Source organism: Colossoma macropomum, unplaced genomic scaffold (assembly GCF_904425465.1).
Source record: "Colossoma macropomum unplaced genomic scaffold, Colossoma_macropomum, whole genome shotgun sequence".
Lineage (NCBI taxonomy): Eukaryota > Metazoa > Chordata > Actinopteri > Characiformes > Serrasalmidae > Colossoma > Colossoma macropomum.
Genome location: NW_023494800.1, coordinates 34,531,926 through 34,557,324, shown reverse-complemented (window position 1 = coordinate 34,557,324; position 25,399 = coordinate 34,531,926). Strand labels below are relative to the sequence as shown.

General features: G+C 39.4%; 1 protein-coding gene across 1 annotated transcript; it reads left to right on the top strand.

Moving 5' to 3' along the window:
* The first annotated feature begins 415 nt into the window (after positions 1–415).
* On the top strand, positions 416–20,478 carry lhx5 (LIM homeobox 5). Its single transcript, XM_036588291.1, has 5 exons — positions 416–585; positions 5,277–5,497; positions 7,900–8,177; positions 16,318–16,483; positions 19,627–20,478. Exons 1-5 carry the CDS (start codon positions 416–418, stop codon positions 19,986–19,988), a joined length of 1,197 nt encoding a protein of 398 aa, XP_036444184.1. The 3' UTR covers positions 19,989–20,478.
* The last annotated feature ends 4,921 nt before the right edge of the window (positions 20,479–25,399 follow it).

The window sequence follows — 25,399 nt, the reverse complement described above, 5'->3', positions numbered from 1 at the left end:
AACAGAAAAACGAAAAAAGGAGGAAAAAGGAGATAAGAGAGGAAAAAGAGCGATTAAAAAGTGGAGAGTGAAGAGTGACCCGGACGCGCGCGGCCTCTCCCGCTCCTCCTTCTTTTTCATTTTTTTAAATATAATTTTTCATTTTTGGCTTGGATGGTAAGGACGCGTACAGCGCGCGCACCGGAGTAGCGCGCTCGGGCGTGGCGTGGAAAAGGGGAGAAGTCCTGTTCCGCGAGCCGGAACGCTTTGGCCACGCGCGCACGGCGGCACGGCGCGCTCGTGCCTCCTCCGCTCCTCCGCCCAACTTTCGCTTCCCATCCCCTCCCCCCACACCCCAGCAGCCGCGACGCTGCCGCGCGCCGAGCGTCCGCGCGGGCCGTGCAGCGCGAGGCGCGGCGTCCGTCCGAGCAGCAGCATGGTGCAGTGCGCCGGGTGCGCGAGGCCCATCCTGGACCGCTTCCTGCTCAACGTGCTGGACCGCGCGTGGCACGCCGAGTGCGTGCAGTGCTGCGAGTGCGGGCGCGCGCTGACCGAGCGCTGCTTCTCCCGCGAGGGCAAACTCTACTGCAGGGAGGACTTCATCAGGTGAGGAGCGCGCGCGCGTGGAAGGCGGGGGGGTTAAATGTTTTAAATTGCATTTTTTATATACTAATCCGCGATTATATTCCGTGGATTTTGTGGATTAGCGCGACTGTAATTGCTGTAAGAGCTCGTGAGTGACGGTTCAGCCGCGAGCTCGAGCGCGAGACTTTCATGGCACCTCCAGCTGAAGGCTGCGAATATTAATAACACGAATAAAAGATTGATTGCAATATTTTTCCATGTTCACTGTCCGGTGCGTTTGCGTTGTTAATAGAAAACAAAAGCTTATTTGATCATTGATGCACGTGCGCATTTCTTTATTCGTTATTTATTTATTATTCGTCTATTTTTGGGTGCAAATTCTGGGTTTATTAAGCTTATTATTAGCCCAGTAATGCAGCAAAATGTATTTATAAATACTTAATTACGATACACTCTTAAGAAGAGCCCTTCTTCAGGGGTTCTTCTAGGGTTCTTTAGTAAAGGCAATGGCTCTATTTGGAACCATGAGTTGCATTTATAAGAAGTGTAGTATATGGTTCTATATAGCACCAAAAAGGGTTCTGCTATTGTTGCGATGCCAAGCCTGTAACAATAGCAGATCTCATTTTGGTGCTATTTAGAACCATTTTCAAAAGCTTCTATATAGAACCATAACCAGAACGTTCTCCATCAATCTCCATCAAAGAACCATTTACGCATACAGTGATTCTACACAGAACTCATAGTTCTAATAGAACGATTCCCTTTACTAAAGAACCCTTGAAGAACCACCTTTGTAAAGAGTGTGCTATTGTCACGATGTCAAGCTTGGAGTAATAGAAGAACCTTTGTAGGGCCATAAGAAAGGTTCTATACAGAACCTTGCAGAAAATGATTCTATATAGCGCCAAACAGGGTTCCGTTATTTTTATGGCGTGAAACTTCTGACAACAGCAGAGCCCCTTTTGGTTCTATTTAGAATCATTTTCAAAAAGGTTATGCACAGAACAAATAAACAACACATTCCTCACCAATCTGAAGAACCATTTAAGCATGCAATGATTCTACCTAGAACTCATGGTTCTAAATAGACTCAGTGCCTTTACAAAAGAACCCTTGAAGAACCACCTTTTTAAAGAGTTTCAGTAATCAGGCTGTTAGCATTCTGACTGATAACGCTTCAAATGTATAGATAAGATTATTAGCAACTAATAGCAATGTAATAACATTAAACAGCGTGAATGTCCAGCAGGAGGTCAGAGCTGTCAGTGAGGATCTCATTCATTCGCTGTATTTGCTGCCGTTTTAAATGAATCAGATGCATCACAATATTAATGCGCTCTCAATGCAACACATAATTCAGTGCAGCACGCTTTAGACCTCACGCGCTAAATATCAGTGTATCAATGCACAGTAGTCTGTGCGGCATTTATGAGTACAATATCAACGCTTTATCCTAATATTAATATCATAAGCTTTAAAGCTCTACACATGCACTGTTAATGCACCAATATGCTCACATCTATGCGCGTGCCTGATATTCAGGTTCAGATAAAATGTAGCATATAGTTTGAAATATAAAATGCCGCGCGCGCGCACACATCAACATCCAACTAAAAATATTTTAAACATATAAATATCATACTTAAATAGTAATAATAATTACGTTATAATATAATATATTATCATTATTTATAGAAGTGTTACATAACGATAATAAAAATAACAACAATAATAATAATAGAGAGACTGGAGAAATAATACACACACATAGCCAGTCCAGCCCGCGCTTTAGCATAGGCTTCTCTTTCTGTTGTTTTATTATTATTATTATTATTATTATTATTATTATGGTTTTATTGGCATTATTTTCTTTTATTTATTTAAGTGGTGTGTATTGTCTGTGTCTCAGTTTGTGTTTCGCATTGTTTATTTTATTTACTTAATATTTAATTTAATCGTATGTTTTATTTATTATTATATGCTGTGCATTGTCTTTTATTAAATATTAGGTGTTGTGCATTGTTTTTAATTTAATACTAGCTGGTCTGCGCTTTATTTAATATCGCATTATACAATAAAGCATCGCGTGTATAATATTAGGCTTTGCTTTTTATCTCTGGTTTATTGTCCTTATTGTTTATTATATTAGGTGTTTATATGTTTATTGTCTTTATTGTGGTTAATGTTAGGCATTTTTGGCTTATTGTGTGCAAACGGCCTTGACCATCCAGGTGTGTGTATGTGGGGGGTCACTAATCAGCCCTAATGCCCCATTTGGGGTGTGTAAGTGCTGCTTTTGCCCCCTCAACGAGACACATACATGTGAAAAGAAAGAGAAAGAGAGTCCATACAGCATAACAAACGGAGGAAGATCTGCTGCATGAGAGAGAGAGAGAGAGAGAGAGCCTGCTGAGAGCTGCGATCCGTTTTATTTGCTGTTCATCGGTGTTTATTTTTGTTTGTTAATGTGTATTGTGCTGTTGTTTATTTGTCTTGTTTATCTTTTTTCCCCTTAAAAATATGCTGTTATTATAAATACACTGTTGATTAAAATACACTGTTCATTAAAATACACTGTTCACTAAAATACACTGTTCATTAAAATACACTGTTCACTAAAATACACTGTCGATTAAGCAGAGCATAAATATACTCGTTATTGTTGTTGTTATTGGTAGTGGTGGTTTTGTTGTTGTTGTTGTTGTTGTTGTTGTGCTGGTTCAGAGCTGTAGACTAGACTGAATAAACACTTTAATCAGTGTTGAATGAGCGGAGCGCTCAGTGAGCAGCCAGTGAGAGGAGAAGCTGAACACACTCAGTGGAGCTTCAGTGTGGCTGTTAGTGTTGTGGCTGATGTTGTGGTTGTTCTTGTGGCTGTAATCGTGGTTGATGTTGTGGTTGTTGTGTTGGCTGTTGTGATTGTTGTTGTTGATGATGTGGTTATTGTTGGTGGTTGTTATTGTTGTTGGTAGTGTTTTTTGTTGTTGTGGTTGTTGTGGTTGTTATTGTTGTCTACTGTAAAAACTGGCTTGTCAATTCAACCTGATCAATTTTTCATGTGGTTATAAGTATATAAGTAAATTAACTAGTTGTATTCAACCTAAATAAATACAATAAAATAAATAGTTCCATTGCTTGTTATGTCAGGAAGCAATTTTTTTTAGGTTGATCTGAGGAGCCAGTTTTTTACAGTGTTGGTAGTGGGTTTTGGTTGTTGTGGTTGTTATTGTTGATGATGTGGCTGTTGTTGTTGGTTGTTTGCTGTGGTTGTTATTGTTGATGATGTGGTTGTTGTTGTTGGATATTGGTGGTTTGCTGTGGTTGTTATTGTTGATGATGTGGTTGTTGTTGTTGGATGTTGGTGGTTTGCTGTGATTGTTATTGTTGATGATGTGGTTGTTGTTGGATGTTGGTTGTTTGCTGTGGTCGTTATTGTTGATGATGTGGTTGTTGGTTGATGGTTGTTTGCTGTGGTTGGTATTGTTGTTAATAATGTGGTTGTTATTGTAGTGGTTGTTGTTATGGTTGTTCTTGTGATTGTTGAGGTTGTTGCTGGTGGTGGTTGTTGTGATTGTTTACTGTTGTCTGTTGTTATTTGTGGTTATTGAGGTTGTCTGTTGTGGTGGTTGTTGTTTTTTGTTGTTGATGTGGTTGTTGTGGTGGTGGTTGTGGTTGTTATTGATGATGTTGTTATTGTGGTTCTTGTGGTGGTGGTTGCGGTTGTTATTGTTGTTGGTGGTGGTGTTATTGTGGTTGTTGTGGTGGTGGTTGTTGTTGGTGTTGTTATTGTGGTTCTTGTGGTGGTGGTTGCGGTTGTTGTTATTGTGGTTGTTGTGGTGGTGGTTGTGGTTGTTGTGGTGGTGGTTGCGGTTGTTGTTGGTGTTGTTATTGTGGTTGTTGTGGTGGTGGTCGCGGTTGTTATTGTTGGTGTTGGTGCTGTTATTCTTGTTGTGGTTGTTGTGGTGGTTGTGATTATTATTGTTGTTGTTGTGCAGTTAAGTAGGCAGTGAGAGGGAAGTGAAGGTTCAGTCTTGTTGCTCTGACGCTGATCCTTTAAGACACTTTGTGAGGAGTGTAATGCTCTGACAGGGCCGCGTGCGCCTGTGTGTGTGTGTGTGTGTGTGTGTGTGTGTGTGTGTGTGTTTAATCCTGTAATATGAGATCATTTTCAGGCTCTTCTGGGTTTGGGGTTTATTACAGACTGAGGGGAGGAGAGTCTGTATGTTTAAACAGCCCCTCAGATACCACGACCACCACACTCCACAGGCTTCCTCTCCTTCTGTCTTTCTCTATAAAATGATTATTATTATTATTATTATTATTATTATTATTATTATTATTATTATTATTTCACTATTTATTTTGGCCATAATAGATATTCCTGTTATTATTCTGCTATTTTTTTGTTTTGTCGTTATTTTGTTTTAGTAGTTTCGTTTTATTTGTTTTTACGTGTTTAATGACGTTGTTGTCATTGTTGTTTTGTTATTATGTATTTTGCTCTTGTTGTTATTATTATTATTATTATTATTATTATTATTATTATTATTGTGTTATCAAGCATAGTGTCCTCGCAGTGTTTGTATTTTATGTTAGTTTAGCGCGCGCTCAGTCTACACCTCTCTCTCTCTCTCTCTCTCTCTCTCTCTCACACCCTCTCTGATATGTTTATTTATCTGTTTGTCTGTTTGTTTGTGTGTGTTCTGCAGGCGTTTCGGCACTAAGTGCGCGGGCTGTCTGCAGGGCATCTCTCCGGGTGACCTGGTGCGCAGGGCGCGCGGGAAGGTGTTCCACCTGAACTGCTTCACCTGCGCCGCGTGCAACAAGCAGCTCTCCACCGGGGAGGAGCTCTACGTCATCGACGAGAACAAGTTCGTGTGTAAAGAGGACTACACGAGCACGAGCATCCGGGAGGTCAACCTCAACTCAGGTACGGGCACGGAGGACGCGGGCGCGCGCGAGAGAGAGAGCGAGCGAGATTATGTAAGCTGTTTATAAGTACGTTATAAATGTGTTGTAACAATCACAGGCCGCCGTTTGTTACAGTAACAGTGTTAATTGGGCATGTAGAGCTCTCTCGCGCTATAACCGTGTAATTAATCAGTTATACCTATTTCCGCTCAAAAGCGCGCGGCTTCTTATGCACTGGCACGTGATCGGGGTTTTCCTGTTTTGTCTCTCTATATGTGTATCAATTTCTTCTATTTTTGGAATATGAATGTGCATAAAGATGCACTATCTATCTATTTGTCTGTCTATCAATCTATTTGTCTGTCTATCAATCTATTTATCTATCTATCTATCTGTCTGTCTGTCTCTATCTGTCTGTCTGTCTATCTATCTATCTATCTATCTATCTATCTATCTATCTATCTTTCTATCTGTCTGTCTGTCTGTCTGTCTGTCTATCTATCTATCTGTCTGTCTGTCTGTCTATCTATCTATCTGTCTATCTAGAAAGCTTCATTTGATATTGCAATGTATGTCCAAAAGTATCCAGACAGTCTTATTGAGTGAATTCAGCTACTTTAATGTGCACCTACTGCTGACATTGGTGTCCAATTGGAAAGTATACATTTCCATAGAAAAGCACAGACCAATGCAATAGGACGTTCTAGAGCAGCCGCACACGAGCATAAGGTCAACATGCTCAATGCCAAGAGTGGTCTAGAGGGGTATAAAGCCTCCCAGCATTGGGCTGTGGAGCAGTGGAACTACGTTCTCTATAGTGATGCAGAACTGCCCATCCAACATCAGTACCTGACCTCACTAATGCTCAATCAAATCCTCACAGCAATCTAGTGCAAAGCCTTCCCAGAAGAGTAGAGGCTGTTACTGCAGCAAAGGCCACATTAATACCCTTCATTTCAGAAGAAGCACTGAAGTCTAGTTTACAACCGATGTTCATGTTTTGTATATATCTATATAGATAGATAGACAGATAGATAGATAGACAGATAGATAGATATAAAGATAGATAGACAGAAAAGCCAATAACACAATAAGAATGCTAGCTGTCATGATTCTGAGTGAGCTCCAGAGTGAGGACCCTGATCTGGGGCTATTTTATATTGATCTATTAGCCTTTTGCCTGACTTCAAAATAAAAGTCAACTGTTTTTATTACTTTAAGAAATTATAGACTTTATGCATAAAATAGCACACATTCTGAGTCAGGAATCCACTTAAAATGCTTAAGGTATTATAAGGGAGTAAATCCACTGGACACACTGGGCACCTTTTTATATATTCCAAACTGGTGCTTTTAATTAATACAGTGTTTTTATTATCTGTATATTGTAAAATGACTGATGTATATATTTTTTGAATATATATATGTGTGTATATATATATATATATATATATAGACAAAATATGGACATTGGTTGTAATGCAGCAATGCGGACCATCTATGCATATACGCATATGTATATATTGTTAAATGCTGGTTATTATTCAAGCTGTGTCGCGTCACAATCAGCAAATCAGTAAATTAAACCATTTAAACCAGTGACTGAGTTCAGATCAGATGGCAGCTTTTAATGTGTATTTATTTATGAATGTATAGACTTAATAAAGTGAGTTTATATCATGTCTGAATAATTATTAGCATTAATAAAGACAGTAACCTTGTCTACATGTTCAGTTGATTGGAACTCTATAGCCTCGACTGTGCTGCTCTAAACAGCATTGAGCTGTTACAGTTTTACAGAAGCTAAATAATCAATATTTCAATAAAGGCTCTCATTTATTATTTACTGGATTGAATTAATAATTGGTGATATATTAATGCTTATCAGTAATATAGATCTGTGGTCATCGTTATGGATCAGTGTTGTGTTGTTGGTCAGTGGTCTGTCTGATTGATCAGTGTTATTGGTTAATGATCAGGGTTATTGATCAGTGATCAGGGCCATTGCTAAATGTTATAAGGCTATTGATCAGTGATCAGTCTTATTGGTGAATGGTTAGTGTTATTGATGTGTGTTACTGATTAGTGGAAAATGTTATCGTTAGTGCTATTGATTATTGATCAGTGTTGTTGGTCAGTGATCAGTGGAATTGATCAGTGGACAATGTTATTGATCAGTGACCTGTGCTGTTGATCATTTGTCAATTATATTGATGACTGAACAGTGTTATTGATCAGTGATCAGTGTTGTTGATCAGTGATTATTAGTTAGTATTAGTTGTCAATAGTCAGTCTTATTGATCAGCATAATTGATCAGTGATCAGTGTTATTGATCAGTGAGCAATGCTATTGATTAGTGGGTGAGTGTTCTTGATCAGGGGTCAGTGTTATTGATCCATGTTATTGATCTCTCTGTGCAGTGTCCTCATGTACGGACCGCAGTCTGTCCCCCGACCTGCCCGAGCCTGGCCCGGAAGACACCAAGGAGACGGATAACTCCACCTGCTCGGACAAGGACACCAACAACAACGAGAACGAGGAGCAGGGGTCGTGTCAGAAGCGGAGGGGTCCGCGGACCACCATCAAGGCCAAACAGCTGGAGACACTAAAGGCTGCGTTTGTGGCCACGCCCAAACCCACACGCCACATCCGCGAGCAACTGGCCCAGGAGACCGGCCTGAACATGCGCGTCATACAGGTACACACACACGTTTGTTAAACGCTGCTAATGAGGACTTCCATCGTTTTTTATTACTGTAGCTAAGTAAAACTACACCTGCATCTAAACCTGACCCCCCTATCTTAACCTCAGTATCCAAAAGACAAGTTTTCTGCTCTTATAGTTTGTCTAAATAACATAAATTGTGGTGAAAACGACACGTCCTCACTCGTGCATTTGAGTGTCATGTTGTCCTGTCATTGTGAGGACACGCAGTCCTCACAAGGATAGCAAGAGGAGCACACACACACACACACACACACACACACACACCATATCGCCCTAAGATATTTTTTTCTTCTGCTGATTTTTTCCTCCTCCTGATTTGATCACTTTCTAGTGAGTGATTTTTTATTCTTCATTAATTAACCCCGCCCACTTTCACAATTCGTGAAGGTGACTTTATATTTTAGATCAGAGGGAGCACTCAAGTGTTTTATATTACTTTGGGGAGTGGCAAATAATCCTGCTGCTCATTAATGGCTAAAAGAGTTTCCTAGAAAGCTTTTAATCCTAAAAAACTCACTTTGTATTATTAGAATAATGTTTATTCCACTGTATTTCAATAAAATATTAATATTACAGAAATATAATCATTTAGTTGAATGACAGATATTACAATTAATCTTTGCTTGTCATTGACATTCTCACAAGTATTTTTTGTATATTGGGATTTCTTTACAACATGCATTTAAATATGCAAATGAGATATTAATTATGTAAAAATGCTTAAAACCAAAACAACAGAAAATTACTAAAATCACTGAAATGTTTTATTCTTTAATAAAGAAAACACTATGCTATTATATACCACTTTCATCTATGAGTACCATTTGGTTCTGGACGTACACAAAAAGGTGGGTTCTTTAATGGAGAAAATAGTTCTAGATAGAACCATGAACACTCAAAGAACCTTTTGCATAATTAAAAGGTTCTTTGCATCATGAAATAGTTCCTTAAATTGATGAAAAAAGTATTGTAGATGGCTCTATATATACTCTTTTTGAAAATGGTTTTGTTTGGCACCAAAAAAGGTTCTTTTCTTGTTAAGATGTCAAGCTAGTAACAATAGAAGAACGCTTTTTGGTCCTACAAAGAACCCCTTCCAAAAAGGTTCTATATAGAACTATATACAACACATTCTGCATAAATCTGAAGAATCATTTCATGTTGCAAGACCCCTTTAATCATGCAAAGGTTTCTTTGCGTGTTCATGGTTCTATATAGAATAACTTTTTTACTGAAGAACCCTTGAAGAACCATTTCATTGTGGAAAGAACCCTTAAAACAAAGGAAACAGACGTGTTTAGATGTACTAGTAAGATTCTGCAGTAAACTAGCTTTACAGTGGTAGGTGATGTGTTTGTGAAGTGGGCGGAGCTACACACAGTTTGACCAGAGTGGAGGGGAATTGGAGATGCAATGTAAAATGATGGTCAGGACCAGAGCGGTCAGCTCTGCCTGGTGTCCGTCTGTAAGGCCTCATTCACAGCTGTAGTTAGCGCTGAAGTAAAGGCAGCGAATGGCATTTATATTCAGAGCTGAGACCGAAACAGAGTCACTCACTGCGCTGCTGCTCTGGGTGGGTTTGTTTAGAGCCAAAATGGAGGCGGCCCCCCGACTCCTGCGCTGTGTGTTACTGCAGACGGCCCCTGCGGAGCGAGTGTGTGTGTGCGTGTGTGTGTAATCCCTCGCTCTGGAGGAGGGCCGACATTTCCATACAAATGTATTCAACTGTTAGACGATTGTTCTCAGTAAGCAGGTGCTGCTTTTACCAAGCATGAGGAGGAATGAAGAGGTTTACATACAGAGCACACCTCTCTCGCTCTCTCTCTCTCTCTCTCTCTCTCTCACACACACACACACACACTCCTTTACTCTCTCAGTCTCTTTCCTTTTTCTCATTCTTTTCTTTTTCTTTTACTGTCTTTTTTTTCTCTCGCGCGCCTTTTCTCTCTTTGTTGTCATCCTTCTCTTTTTTCACTTTCTTTTTTCTCTCTCTTTCTCTCTTTTCTCTCTCATTCTTTTTCCTTTCTCTCTCTCTCTCTCTCTCTCTCTCTCTGTCATTTCTGTCTCAGTGTCTTTCCCTTTTTCTCATTTCTCTCCCTCATTCTCTTTCTTTTTTCTCTTTCTCTCAGATCTTTCTTTTATCTGTCCCTTTCCATCTTTTTCCTCTTTCTCTCTTCCTTCTATCGTTGTCCGTCCTTTCTCTTTCTGTTTTCCTTTTGTTCTTTCCATTTCTCTTTTTTCTCTCCCTCATTCTTTCTTTTCTCTCTTTCTCTCGATCCTTTCTTTTATCATCTCTCCCTTTTCTCTTTCTCATCTTTTTCTATCTCTCTCTCTCTCGTTTCTGTCATCCATTTTCATTTTTTCTCTTTATCTCTTTCCATCTTTTTCCTCTTTTTCTCTCCTCTCGTTCTCCTTCGTTTTTCTCTCTTTATCCCTTTCGTTCTCTTTCTGTTTCTCTTGTTTCTCTCCCTCATTCTCTTTCTTTCACTTTCTCTACTTCTAAAATCTTTTGTCCTTTACTTTCTCTTTTTCTTTTTCCTTTTTTCTTTCTCTTTCTCATTCCCTTTCTCTTCTTTCTCTCCCTCATTCTCTTTCTTTTCTCTCTCTCTCTCAATCCTTTTTTATCACCTTTCCCTTTTCTTTTTCTTTCTTTCTATCTTTCTCTTTCTCACTTCTGTCATCCATTTTCAGTTTTCTCTCTCTCTTTCCATCTTTCTCTCTTTTCTCATTCTCCTTCCTTTCTCTTTCTCCTTTTCATTATCTTTCCATTTCTGCCTTTTTTGTCCCTCATTCTTTTTCTTTCTCTTTCTCTTGATCCTTTCTTTTATAATCCTTTTCCTTTTCTTTTTCTCATATTTTTCTTTCGATCTCTCTCTCATTTCTGCCATGTGTTTTCATTTTTCTGTCTCCATCTTTTTCCTCTCTCTCTTCTTTTCTCTTTCTTCCTTTTGTTCTTTCCATTTCCCTTTTTTCTCTTGCTCACTGTTTTTCCAGCTATCATTCTCGTTTTTCATTCTTTCTCATCACTTTTTCTCTACTTTCTAAACTTTTGTCCTTTCTTTTCTTTTTCTCTTTCATTCTTTCTTTCTTTCTTTCTTTCTTTCCTTCCTTCCTTCTTTCTTTCTTTCTTTCTTTCTCATTCCCTTTACTTTTTCTCTCTTCATTGTCTGTTTCCATTTTTTGTCCTTTTTCTGTCTTTTGTCTCTCCCTCTTCGTTCTCTTTCCCCTTTCTCTCTGTTTTCTGCCTCATTCTTTTCTTGTTTCCCTCTTTTTCATTTACTTCTCTCTCTCACTCACTCTTCTCTTTCTCTCCTCATCTGTCACTTATCTCTTTTTTCTCTCTCACTCTCACATAAATTTCTTTCATTCTCGTTCCTTTTTCTCTCACTCGTTCATTTTTTGCCTCTTTCTCTTTTCTGTCCATTTCATTATTTTTCTGCTTTCTATTTCTCCTATTTCTTTTTGTCGTCTGGTCCTCCCTTCTTTCATGTGCATTCATTCACTGATTATCTCTTTCTTTCTTTCTTTCTTTCTTCTTCTCTCTCATGTCTCGTCCTATTCTCTTCCCTTATTTCTGTCTAATTTTCCTTATTTCTGTTCATTTTTCCTCTTTATTTTCATTCATCCCTACATCTTCCCTCCTTCCCTCCATCCTTTTCTCTCTGCTCTTTAATCGCTCTGCTGTCTGTAAGGCTGAATATGCTCTTGCAGTGATGAAGCAGAATTAGTCGTGGTCATCACGCAGCAGCTCAGCGTCACACTGGACGTTTTCGTCCATCTCCTCTCGTCTCTCCTTCTTCTCCTCCTCTGATTACATTGAAGTCAGTGTGAATTCCTCCTTCGCTCAGCGTGAAAATCGCACTCACTCTGACGGTTTTGGAGTGCGAGGTTAGATCGGAGCGCCGCAGGTTAACTGCTGTTTCTGTGGACGTGTTAGAACATCATGCTCATGTTTGACAGCAGCATCTGACGGAGCTAGAACACCATCTCAGCGGCGCAGAACCTTCACACTCCGGTTCTTTCACACACACTTAATATTGACACTCTACACTGACAGCGAAGATACTATATATATATATATATATATATATATATATATATATATATATATATATATACATATATCAGACAAATAAAGAAAGAGGGAGAAAGAAGGGAAAGAAGAGTGGGAGTGAGACAAGAGGACATGACAGAAAAAAAGAAAGGAGAGAGAGAGAAGAAAGAATACAGAAAAAAGAGAAAAAGAAGTGAAAGAGGAAGAAAGTGTCAGAAAAACAAAGAGAGATAAAGAAGATAAAGCAATAGAGAGAGAGCGAGAGAGCTAAAGCATAGAGATACAGGGAGAGAGAGTATTAGTGAGAGAGAAAGAAGAGAGAGCGAGAGAGAAATAAAGAAGAGAGAAAGCGAGAAAGAAGAGAGCGAGAGAGAGATAAAGAAGACAGACAGGGAGAGTTAGAGGGACATGAAGAACAGAGAGAAAAAGAGGGAGCAAAAAAGAGAGAGCAAGAGAGAAAGAAGACAGAGGTAGAGCGATAGAAGAGAAAGAGAAAAAATGAGAGTAAGAAGGACAGAGAGAGAGAGAGAGAGAGAGATACAGAGAGAGAGAGAGATAGAAAATGAGCACTTTTATTGATGAAGTGGACACTGTTCTGTCCTCTACTGACCGCAGTGTTTAGTCCGCTTGTAGCACAACCTGGCTTTCTTTATACGTCTACAGTTGGAAAACGATCTGATGGAGAACAGTAGATCAGACCTCACAGCAGAGAAACCGATAAACTGATCACTGCAGTATTTATCAGTTTATTCACCTCTTACTCAAATAGTGATTAAAATACTGAATAAAACATCTGAGAGTTTATTCTGGTGAATAGTTTGTGATACTTTAATCCATATTGCATATAAAATAACCAAAATTAAGAACATAGCGAGTGATTCCAAAAGACACTAGAGTACAGGCTCTATCACTGCTGACCATACGGCTGACCACATGACCTGAGATGAAACCAGAACAGAAAATATACCAAGAACTTCACCACCTGTCTGTTTGGTTTTGTTTATCAGAGCAGAGTTTACTGTCACCCTTTAAATCATCTCCTTTTATACTGTATCAGTAGGTACTGATGTGCTGTATGTATATATAATGTAATATATACTGTATGTTTAATTCCTTATTAAGTGCTGCAGTCTACTCAGTGTTGGTGGTGGGGGTAGGGGAGGGAAAGGGGTTGCTATGGTTATAGTATTTGGCTTCTCACTCATAACCTGCATGCACTGAGTCACTGAGTGGCTTAAATCTGCCACCTTAAATTTGCTGATACATTAAATCCAGTGCAACCTTAAATTCACTGCCTCCTTAAATCGTTTATTTGTGCTGATATTGCTGTGCATCAGGTTGTAAGTGTGTGAGTCTGTGTGTACTGTGTATGAGTGTCTGTGTGAGGGATGTGCATTGTGACATCACTTGTAGCAGTTAGACTTGAATGTCCCAAACATTACATCATTCATTTCCTATGGGAAAAAATATCGTCTTTGAACGATTACTTTACGGAAACCGTACATAAGCTATTTTTCAAGCCAACTTAATTATGATTATGAGCATTTTGGCACATTTGAAACCACATAAATGTTATAAGTGGACCTCAGAGGTAAAATCTGAAATACAGTATAAATGTAGGACACAGGCCCTGTAATTACATTAGATATCTACAGTGTAGTGACATGGCAGCGATGTGCCTGCCAGACGGATTTATACCATTTAAGTAGCCACTGGACGATCAATTACTAATGCAATCAATTCTGTCTCCTGAAACAATCAGATATCTGGAACCATCAAATAACAGCTCATTTTCCCTGCACTGACCAATCCCAGACATTCCTGCTGAATATTCAAACTGTGTCCTCTGTAACTGTTTAATGTTATTAAATTGATATTAATTGCAATTAATCTTATTTATATATTTGAAACGTTATCAGTCAGAATGCTAACAGCCTGAAACTCAGTGTATGAACACAGTAGCTGTAATGATGCACACTTAAAACAGATGGTTCTTCAAGGGTTCCTTAGTAAAGACAATGGTTCTATTTAGAACCATAAATTCTGCATAGAATTATTTCATGCTTAAGCGGTCCTTTGCATGGTGAAATGCTTTTCTAGGTTGATTGAGAATGTTTTATATATTGTTCTATGTAGAACCTTTTTGAAACTGGTTCTATATAGAACCAAAAAATGTTCTGCTAGTGTTACAAGCGTGACATTGTTAAAATAGCAGAACCTTTTCAGTGCTATACAGAATAATTTTTTGAAAGGTTTTGTATAGAATCTTTTTATGGCTCTAAAAGGGTTCTTCTATTGCTACAAGCGACAATAGCACACTCTTTTTGGTTCTTCAAGGGCTCTTTAGTAAAGGGAGTAGTTCTATTCAGAACCACAAGTTCTATCTAGAAATATTTGCGTGCTTAAATGGTTCTTTGCATGGTAAAACGGTTCTTCAGATTGATAAAGAACATGTTGTATATGACTCTACATAGAAACTTGAAAATGGTTCAACATAACACCAAAAAGGGTTCTGCTATTGTTACGATATGAGCTTGTAAAAATAGAAGAACCCTTTTTGGTGCTTTATAGAGCCCTTTTAAAAAAGGTTCTATATATATATAGAACCATCTACAGCACATTCTCCATCAATCTGAAAAACCCTTTCACAATGCAAAGAATGCTTTAATCATGCAAAGGTTCTTTGATTGTTCATGGTTCTGTATAGAATAATTTTCTTTAAACCCTTGAGGAATTGTCTTTTTTAAGAGTGCAGAACCCTTTTTGGTACTATGTAGAACCATTTTCAAAAAGGTGCTACATAGAACCATATACAACACATTCTCCATCAGTCTGAACAACCACTTTGCCGTGCAAAGAACTATTTAAGCTTGAAATTTTCCTATATAAAACTCATGGTTCTAAATAGAACCACTGCCGTTACAAAAGAACCCCTGAAGAACCGTCTTTTTAAAGTGTATGGGTCAGGATTTTAGGCCTGGGGGTCAGATTAGAGGCTTTGGGTGAATTAGGATTATGCTAATTCCTTTAGAGGTGGAGTTCGAGGTCAGAAGATGGTCATAAACAGCAAACTGGGCATCAAGAAACATCTACACCAGAATGTCATGCCAATATGTTCTCTAATTTTACACCAGCAAATATGCTAACTGCAGTCACGGCACAACATAGAATTCATGAATGTTTATATATGTCTTATGAGCATGTTATGCATGTGTTATAAACAAATACTAATAAAATAATTTTCATTTAATGTAAAGTACAGGCAGATTGCAATTTCTTCACTATGCATTTATGTTACAGTCACAGTACTTAAATGCCTTAGCATGTTATGCATGTGTTATAAATGTGTTACAAGCAGTTATAAATGCTGTTCAAAGTATGCACTGGATTTCTGGATTTTATTATTGTGTTAAAAATATCTCATAACCTTTACAAGCATTACATTAACTTTACAAATGTGTTTCAAAAAAACCTACAGCTAGTTTGTGATTTTTGTATGTAAGCTGGATATTACTTTTCATATGATAATGTTATGTATGCATTGTAAGTGCTTTAAGCATTAAACTATTCATGTGTGCAGTCAATATAAACAACAACTAGGCTAAGAGCTCCCATATATTAGCTATTAATTTTGCTATAGACATTTATGCTAAAACTGCCTGGCATTCATAAATATTTACGGATGACATATTCACAACAGTGTAGTAAAATTTCTAATGCAGTGGCTAAAAATGCATTAACCACATATATAAATATATGTATGTATATGTATGTGTGTATATATCACTACTATTGGAAAAAAACTTGTACAGTTTGTATTTTGTACCTTGTATTTTACAGGAGAAGGAAAAACAGGTGATTTTGGGCTGTTTCTTTTCAAATTGTCAAAGAACTGAAATATATATATATATATATATATATATATATATATATATATATAGTATGGATTTTTTTGCCTTCTCCTGTAACGTTACCATTATATTATTATGTTTTATTATGTAGACTAATATTCTCTGTCTCTCTCTCTCTCTCTCTCTCTCTCTCTCTGTTCTGCAGGTGTGGTTTCAGAACAGGCGGTCGAAGGAGAGGAGGATGAAGCAGCTGAGCGCTCTGGGGGCCCGTCGGCACGCCTTCTTTAGGGGTCCGAGGAGAATGAGACCGCTGGGTGGGCGGCTGGACGACCCTGATATCCTGGGCCCTGGGGGATACAGCTACTATGGAGGTATGAGTGGAAAAACTCTCTCTCTCTCTCTCTCTCTCTCTATGTCTCTCTCTCTCTCTCTCTCTCTCTCTCTCTCTCTCTATGTCTCTCACTCTCTTTAGTCCTTTATTCTTCCTTTTTAACAAACACAAAGAATTGTCCTTCGCGCTACACACAAAAACACACAGTAATGCTGCACTTCGTCCTTCCACGCCCACGCTCCGACTGTGGGCCTTTTCCCTCACCTTGAAACAACAAAAGCCTCCCCCTCCCATCGCCTCTCTCGCTCTCTTTTCCCCTATCTTCCTTTCTCGCTTACTCTGTTTTTGGCTCTATTCCCCCTTTGCTGCTTCTCTTCTTCTCTCTCTCTCTCTCTCTCTCTCTCTATGTGTCATGCCATCTCTGTCTCCCCTGCAAAGAATAAGGCCATAGAGGATAAAATCTAGTGCAATGCTGTTGTTTGGCAGTATAATTTAAATTTAAAAGCGTAAATACATCATAATTCCATTAATTACATAGTGGTTACACAGTAGTTACATTGACATTTGCTTTGCATTCTGTATCGACAGGCTTAGGGCTGCGTTTCTGACTTTTTCCCATTTTTTTAGATGATAAAAAATGACACACATTTAAAATGTAAAGGATATTTGTTCTATTGTTCAAACAAGACAGTCCAATAATTTTCAAATCATTTTATTATTAACTATCTTCAAACAAATTATAAAGTATAAAGTATAAATATGCATGAAATGCTGTAGTTATGATTAGTGTTTATGCTACAAGACCACCTGTAAAGGACCTGCTTGAAACCAGATCATCTGACAGGTTGTAGGTAGGAGCTGGCAAATCCACTACTGTATGCAAAGTGATTGGGATGAATCAGGCAAGGCCTGCTGGGAAATGAAGTCTGAAAACAGATGGCCGTACATAGGCAGGCTGGACAATTTGTTTTCCAGCAGAAGTTCTTATTTATTTATTTAGTTCTTTATTTGTATAGTGGCTCGCCGCTCCGTCGCCGAAACCGTGGTTAATTTTTCAAAGCAGAGTGGAGTGTAATCTAACCGTGGAGCTCCGCAGAATTCCCCGGGTTGCCAGTTATTGAGTTTTTGCCGGCATACGGTAAATAAGTCACATTAGTGCGGACGCACGCCCAGAGCCGGAGGCACCGAGGAGGGGAATACATTTCTACCATTTTTTGTGTGCTCTCTGACACCGGCTCAGGAGATACTATGTGTTTGGGTGTCGGAGGGAGGTAGAAATTTAGGGCATGGGAAATGGAGTAATTGTGTTTTTGTTTGTGTGGGAGAGGCAACAGTAAGTGTACATGCAAGTGGAAAGGAAAAGCCAGAAAGAAGAAGGCGTGTCCCTCCCAGCCCCCCGAATTTCTGCCCAAGGTCTCGTCACGATGGCTCTGTTTACTCGTTCATTAATAGCTTTTCATTCCTTTTTCTTCTTTTATTGCTCTGCCTCTCAGACCCGAGCCAGCCGAACGTCTGAACCAAACCAGCCCCGTCCCAAGCGTGTTAATCAGATTAGGATTAAGAAACGCAGCACAAGCATGCATGACAAAATAAGACAAAAGCAGCCAAACAAATAGTGTTTACTGGAGCCAAAACATCTCCAACAAGAGAGACGGTAATTTGATTTACTCCGCAGAGTATCAGTGACTAACACGGCCCGGGGCATTGCCACAGTCACGTGATTTGGGTTATTACTCATAGCCTGCATGCCATTACTAATGGAGTCAAGTCTGATCTCTGTTCTGTTAAGTTTATTAGTGCTCTGCAATGCACAACACTGCTATTATCCTTCTTCATCTTCTTGTTTTTCTGCCCAATTCTTGTCCACTACCTCGTCCCACAGTTTTCACGATATTATCACCATGTCAACTTAAGAATGGTCTGACTGTTAGGAATGGTGGGCTCGTTTCACCTTTTTGATTAGACATACGGTTTTTCGGTCAGTGATCATTAAATAGTTTTTTTTCAGAGGAATGAACGCTGGAATCGTGTTGGCAAAAGTCCGCACTCCACTTATGTTAATTACACTAACAACATGAGAGAACAAAGTAACCGCTTAATAAAATTCTAGCAACCACCTGGGATACCACAGCATCCACCTAGCAAAACCCTAGGAACCAACTGGCATATTATATCAACCACCTAGCAACACCTTAGCAACCACCTGGAACACCACAACCACCTAACTACACCCTAGTGAACATTTGGGACACCATAGCAAAGACCTAGCAACAACCTACCAACCACCTGGGAACACCATAGCAACCAACTAGTTGTACCTTAAGAACCACCTAGCAACACCCTAGTAACCACCTAAAACATCATAGAAACCAGTCCAGAAATGTTTGGTGTCTGAGGTTCTCTTCTGTAGTTTTGTTCTGGAGATACAAGGTTAATGGAAGCTTATACCCCACCAATTAGCATCATGCTAAACTGCACGCCTAAATCATCACCTTTCCCTCTGAGAATGTTGAGCTGTGTTCTCAAATAGATTTGCATATGTTTTCTTAATTGCTAATGTTTTTTTTAAATGCTAAAATTAATATATTGAATAAAAAAGACCTGAAGAAAACAAATATTGAATAAAATGAAACAAAACTGCAACGAGAAGCTGCTCAACGTTAGATTTCCAGCAGTGAACCTTGACCACTAGAACTAGGCCTTCAGTTCAGGCCATGAAGCTGAACTGCAAAAAACACCTCTAAAATAATGCTCGTTTTTGCTAATGCCATTATGGGGTTTCTAGTTAGCTTGTTAGCTCTAAGCTAATGGCGTTTCACATGAACAGTCTGTCTAGATCAAACACGGAATATTGAAGTATGTAAAAGACAGTCCGTGTTTTATTTGAGCTAACATGCATTAACATATTTTACCTTGTGGCAGTTTTACAGTCACTCTTACAGCCCGTATTCTAACAGTTGTTGATGTATCTAGAACTTCCAGGAGGCTTAAAGTGACGTTTTTCTCTCACACTCATTGCAAATCACTATATTACTGTAATATTTGCAGAGTTTAAATCCAGCAGATATGATGATTACCTACCTGTAGAGGGTCTGTTTGAACCCAGAACCTCCAGCTCACCATGTAGCAGCATGCCTTCTCCAAACTGTTGATTAGATTTCCTCTTTTCTTTCTCCTCCGCAGAGTACCAGGGCGACTACTATGGCCCAGGGGTCAACTACGACTTCTTCCCCCATGGTCCCCCTTCCTCGCAGGCCCAGTCTCCGGCAGAGCCACCCTACCTCCTCAGCTCAGGCTCTGGGGCGCTGGATGGGGGTCCGGCCTCAGGCCACCACCCCACGGACGACCAAAGGTTCACGGACATGATCTCTCATGCAGACACGCCCAGTCCTGAGCCCGGCCTGACCGGACCCCTGCATCCCAATCCACAGGGAGAGGGGTTTGGAGGAGGGCCTAGTCCGCCCTTCCCTCTGGCCAACAACACCAGCTACAACGGCCCACTTCCCCACTCTGGCCAGGAGATGGGGGAGAACACGGTATGGTAGAGAGGCTACAAGGGGCATGGACAGAGAAAGAGGGCAGGACTCAAGGGTGCAGGACAAATGGACAAGGGACTGGAAACTCACCCACCCAGCCCGAAGAACTCAAGCCCCACTGGCTCCAACCCCGTCTTCTCAGTACTGTACGAGACTGCTGCGTAACCTGGCCGCCCCAGTTAGCCCAGGCAGGACGAAGAAATGCCCAGCAGTCACCCCCACAAACGGCTGGAGGGCATTACCCAGAAACGGGACAAACTTAGAAAACCTAGCAGGGACATCTCTCCTTCCTCTCTCCGTTCCCTTTCTACAGGCCGGTCGCAGTCAGGCCGCATAGCCGACCAATCGCATACAAGTGGAATTCTTTTCCGTTGCCATGGTTTCCCCCGCCTAAGCGTTGACATCACAATCTAAGTTAGTGCTCATACCTGTTACCATTGTTTTCCTTCTTCTTTTTAACTGCTATTATTTACAGTCTAGAGAAGGTCGTCGCAGATGGGGGAACAACGAGGATTTCATTGAAAAGCTAAAACTTCGTCATTTTGGCTTTGGTTATTTCTTTATTCAAAAGTTAGAGATTAAATTTGTTCCATTTTGGACTGCATTTTTCCCTCTGGCCTGTTTGTAACATACAGTATTTGGTTTTTTCATTCATCGGAAAAAAAACTGAACATTTTATTAAAACATTTTGATGAACACTGAGTTTGTGCTCAAGCCAGTCCTTGCTTTAAGAGGTACTTTAAAAATTGTGCCCAAATTTTCCCTTTGTGCTGCCTCACAATAAAAAATAAACAACTTTGGGTACACAAGCCACTTAAAGCTTCTGTCACTTACAATTGCCACCACAAAATTACCACCCAAGGGCTTGTTTTCTGTTCCTGTTCCTCTGTGGTATTCGACCAAACACTACAGATGCGGCAGACAGAGATCAGGCTGAAAACAGTCCTTTAACTTTAATATAAGTGTCCATTCAAAGTGGTCAGCCAAAGTGTCCTTCTTAAGACATAGAATGTATTTCATCAAACATAAATGCACATTACCATTCAAAATTAGCATTGTTCGGAAAAATTTACCTGTTGAAGATACAATGCTGTGCATCAGAGACCACCCGTCATTTATTAAGGCCCAGTCCCATTTCTTATTTTTAGCCCTACCCTTTATTTTCGAGTCACCTTGGTTGACAATCTTTCCCTACAAAACGAGACAACCTTCAAATAAAAAGAGCATCACTTCATTAACAGCTACTAGCGCTGCTCTGTGGGCGACCCTGCCAGTCTGCAGTGACAGCAGAGGAGGGTAAAGTTCAGCTCCTCACTGCTGGGCTTTAGTTACATTTAGGGACTCATATGCCTTCAAAGAGGGGGGCAATTATTTATTATCACCCAGCCCTAATTCTTCAGTGATATGAAGCTGAAGTCAGATATTCACCAGCTTCTTGTCTGAATTTTTCTGTTCCACCTTAAATGGAGCAGCAGTTCTGTCAATTAATGTGGAACAGGAACTTTAGCTTGTTAGCTACTGAGACATTGTCATACTACTAGTGATTTTTTATGTTTGTTATGAAGAAAAGGGCCATAATACATTAAAACAACATCAAACTAAGATTATACAGTGATTATCGTAATTTTTAACACAGAAAATTCTCACATTTGTGGGTTTCTTTGGTCTCTTGTGTAACGATCTCGCTGGTTTTTCTTTTTTTCTCATATCACTCTGTTTGGAGTCTCTGAAAAACCTCCGTTTGGAGGGTCATGTAGCCCTGACACTTCACCCTACTCCTCTATCTCAACAACAGTCGGGACAGCACAGATATTAATTTTTCAGCATCAGGGAAGAGCAAAAAACATATAAACAAAAAATTACACAGAAGCCTCAAAAACCAAATATAATATCACTTGTTCAGCATTTAGCATGTCCACTCCTTATCTTTATTACAGCTTCTTTTCTTTCTCAGTTTTCTAAGAAATCTGCAGGGATATTTTTCCAGACTTCTGAAGTTCAGTCTTAGAAGTTGGTTGCATTTTCTCTTTATCTTGATCCCAAGAAATCCCAACGGCAAACATCTCAGATGGCCGATTTTAATGTTTGGTGCTGTAGACGACGGTTCGGCAATACTGAACAAGCTGTAGAAACAATAAGAATGAAGCTAATAATGAAAATATATAAGAAAATTAGCCTCCAAAATGCCTCATATTAAAAAGTATTATATATGGAAAATTACCGTATATCATATTATTTACAATTTTAAACAATTTAACTTCTTGATGTTTCCAATCGGTTTTTAATAAAATATCTTGAAACACCTTTGTTGTCCAGCTCATAGAATTTTAATCAACACTGGAATTATTATTAAATAACAGCAATTATTAATATGAGACATGATTCCATACTTAAAGCTAGTGTGTGAGAACTGCTAATCAATTGCTGTCGCTAAGTGTTACCTTGAAATTTGTATGACACACATAGGCTCCTCCTCCTATGTGGAACTAAAAACAAAGCTGTACAGCTCTTCATAGCTGTAACTGACCACAAATTGGCCCTTTATTCTTTTCCAGGTACAGTAGGCAGGACATCACTCAGTACACAAACACACAATTACACACCACTATGCCAAAAAAGTTGGGACAGTATGTGAAATGCTAATAAAATGCAGAAAGTGCTGATTAGTGAATTCTGTATTAAGCTGAAAGCGGAAACATGATATTTGACGTTCTACCTCATTCCAAATTTGATGCATGCAACAAGTTCCAAAATGTCCTTCTGTTACACACATCTTCAACTGTGCAACCATACAGAGCCTTCGCTGTCATATTTTACACTTCAAAATGTGCCACAAGTTTTCAATAAGAGACAGTTCTGGACAGCAGGAAGGTCAGTCTAGCACCTGCACTTTCAGATTACACAGCCATGCTGTTGTAACATGTGCAGAAGGTGGCTTGTTGTTGCCATGTTGAAAAAAGCATGTATATCTCTGAAAAAGATCTTGTCTAAAAGGCAGCATATGTTACTCCAAAATGTGTTCAGTGTTAATGGTACGTTCCTAGATGTGCAGGTTACCCACTATTACCCCTCATATATCATGACAGCGCCTGACCATTTCAGATGTGTTCGAGCCCAGAGAAGTCGGCGGCGTTTCTTGACATTGTTACCATATGACTTCCACTGGGCATCGTACAGTCTTAACTTGCATTTGTGGATGCAGTGTAAGACAAATATTGTTCTTAAGCTGTTGGATTATTCGCTAATACATTTTTTGGCAAAATGTGCTGTCTTTGCTTAAATACAAGCTTTTTTTTAACTTAATGAAGTCAATACAGTGTGATTTTCCTGATACATGACTTATTTGGTCACTTACAGTTCAGCTAATGTTTGCTAATTGCTAATTTAACATTAATTTGTCTAGTTAGCTAATTACAAAGCAAAAAAACAAGTTAATCAAGTTGATACTAGCAATGAAGTCTGCAAATCCATATATTAGTAATCTAAACTTAAATAATCTTAAGTTAGCAAGCCAGCTAGCTAGAGCTTTATACAAAAAAGTAGTTACATTTGCTAAATAATTTGCTAATTAAATGTAAATTAGCTAGCTAGAATGCCTAGCTATGTTAGCTGTTTCCATAAGTGAAATGAACAGATATTTGGCAATGTTTGGACCATTGTTTGATGGCCTGGTCAACAATTCGCTTGTAGGACATTGCTTGTTTTTAGCACACAACCTTACAGTCCACTCAGAGCTCAGTGGAGCCCACAATCTGGCACCATTAGGCTCTCTTAAGTGAAGTGTAGTCCTCATTCCTTGATACAAACATAGCATATCGCTTTTAGCATATAGCCTAAATCTTATTGTAACACATGAATTGAAATATGAAACATATGCATTTATTTACAGTCAAGTATGTGAGGTGTAAACACTTTCTACTGATTCTGCTTGGAAACTAAGCTAGTTAATGCTAGCTACATTGTGCTAGGAGGTTAATTAGCAACCATGTTAGCTTATTAAGCACCGTTCCATTAGTTGTGTTATATGTATGCAGAATTTCTAGTGACAGTATTGCAGCTAAAGAGAAATTCTACCATTTTATAAAATGGTGTGTAAACAGTCATTCAGAGTGTTTTGATGTGAAATAGAGAAGCTTACCAAGTCAGAATCATTCACAGTGGTGGTGATAGGAACCGGACGTCCACCTCTAAAAGCTCCCTCACAGAAAGTTATTACATAAAATGGTCATGAATATGAGAAGGTTTTGGCCTAAAACATATTTTTAAAGGCCTTCATGGTGGAGGTGGGCATGCCATCCCAAAAGAAAACATACTTTATCAGATTTAGTAGCATTTTACCGTTACATATAAATGATACACAGGTGGTTTGGGATGTAAATAAAATGGCTATATTTGTGTTGTAGTCATGGTGACCCCTGGTTCCTATCACCACCACTGTAAAGAAGGTCGTCGAGTTCCTCTACAATGAACCTCTTTCCCCTTGGAATTGTCAGATATGAAATATCTCCATTTATACCCACTGCCTGTTTCAGTTCTGTAAGTTGTTCAGGTCTTTAGTGAAGGACCGGTGATGATACTACACTGCAGATATTCCCATCTTCAAAGATCTGTATCAGTTCTGCGCATGCGCAGTCGAGAACCTGTCTGCACCACCCATATCAGCACGAAGACAACTGGAGACCGGCTCTTTGGTCCCCACGGCGTGTGGGGGCCCCATCGTGTGATAAAAACAAACCAGCGCAGAACCTCTTTAAAGCCACTGTCGCTGATTGAAGTCCCGGCCCACACGGTGATCCCTCATCGGGAGCCTTACAGAGGAGCCTGGCGAGTCTGCGCCGTGTTCGACTCCATTTAACCTTCGTTTTGTTACCTTCCTCTGAAAGGGAGAGAGAGAGGCTTTAATGGAAATGATTTACAAAAGAACATTGAGGCCATAATGGAGAATCTCCTTCAACAGCTGAGGTCTCCTCCATCAATGGAGGGAAAACAAAAGGACGGGACAGACAACATCTGTGCTTCGCCGTCGCCTTGAAGGGGCGCGGCCTGGTGGTGAGAAGCGGAAGCACACCGCAGCCTGCAGAAAGACCAGCACGTTTTATCAGCCTCAGCATGGACGGGGTGGATTTAGCCCCATATGGAAATCTGAAATACAGCCATACATTCGCATATATCTTTAAGGGTCGGGTATATATTTTAAATATGTGTGCATAGAAGTTCATACATTTCTGTAGGTATCAAATATTGGACATAAATGCATAAAATATCGATTATACATCAAATACATCTGATATACATCCCAGTACAGGTACAGCTGATACCATGTTATATGTTTGCATTTAAATATTAAATCATTTTAATGTTCGAGGGAACAATATTTTCATTTATTTAATTTTTTTTAATTATTTGATCACATACTTTAC

Coding starts and splice junctions, on each gene's coding strand:
- lhx5 (XM_036588291.1), top strand. CDS start 416: ATGGTGCAGTGCGCCGGGTGCGCGAGGCCCATCCTGGACCGCTTCCTG. Junction 8,178..16,317: donor TGAACATGCGCGTCATACAG/GTACACACACAC, acceptor TCTGTTCTGCAG/GTGTGGTTTCAGAACAGGCG. Junction 16,484..19,626: donor GGGATACAGCTACTATGGAG/GTATGAGTGGAA, acceptor TCTCCTCCGCAG/AGTACCAGGGCGACTACTAT.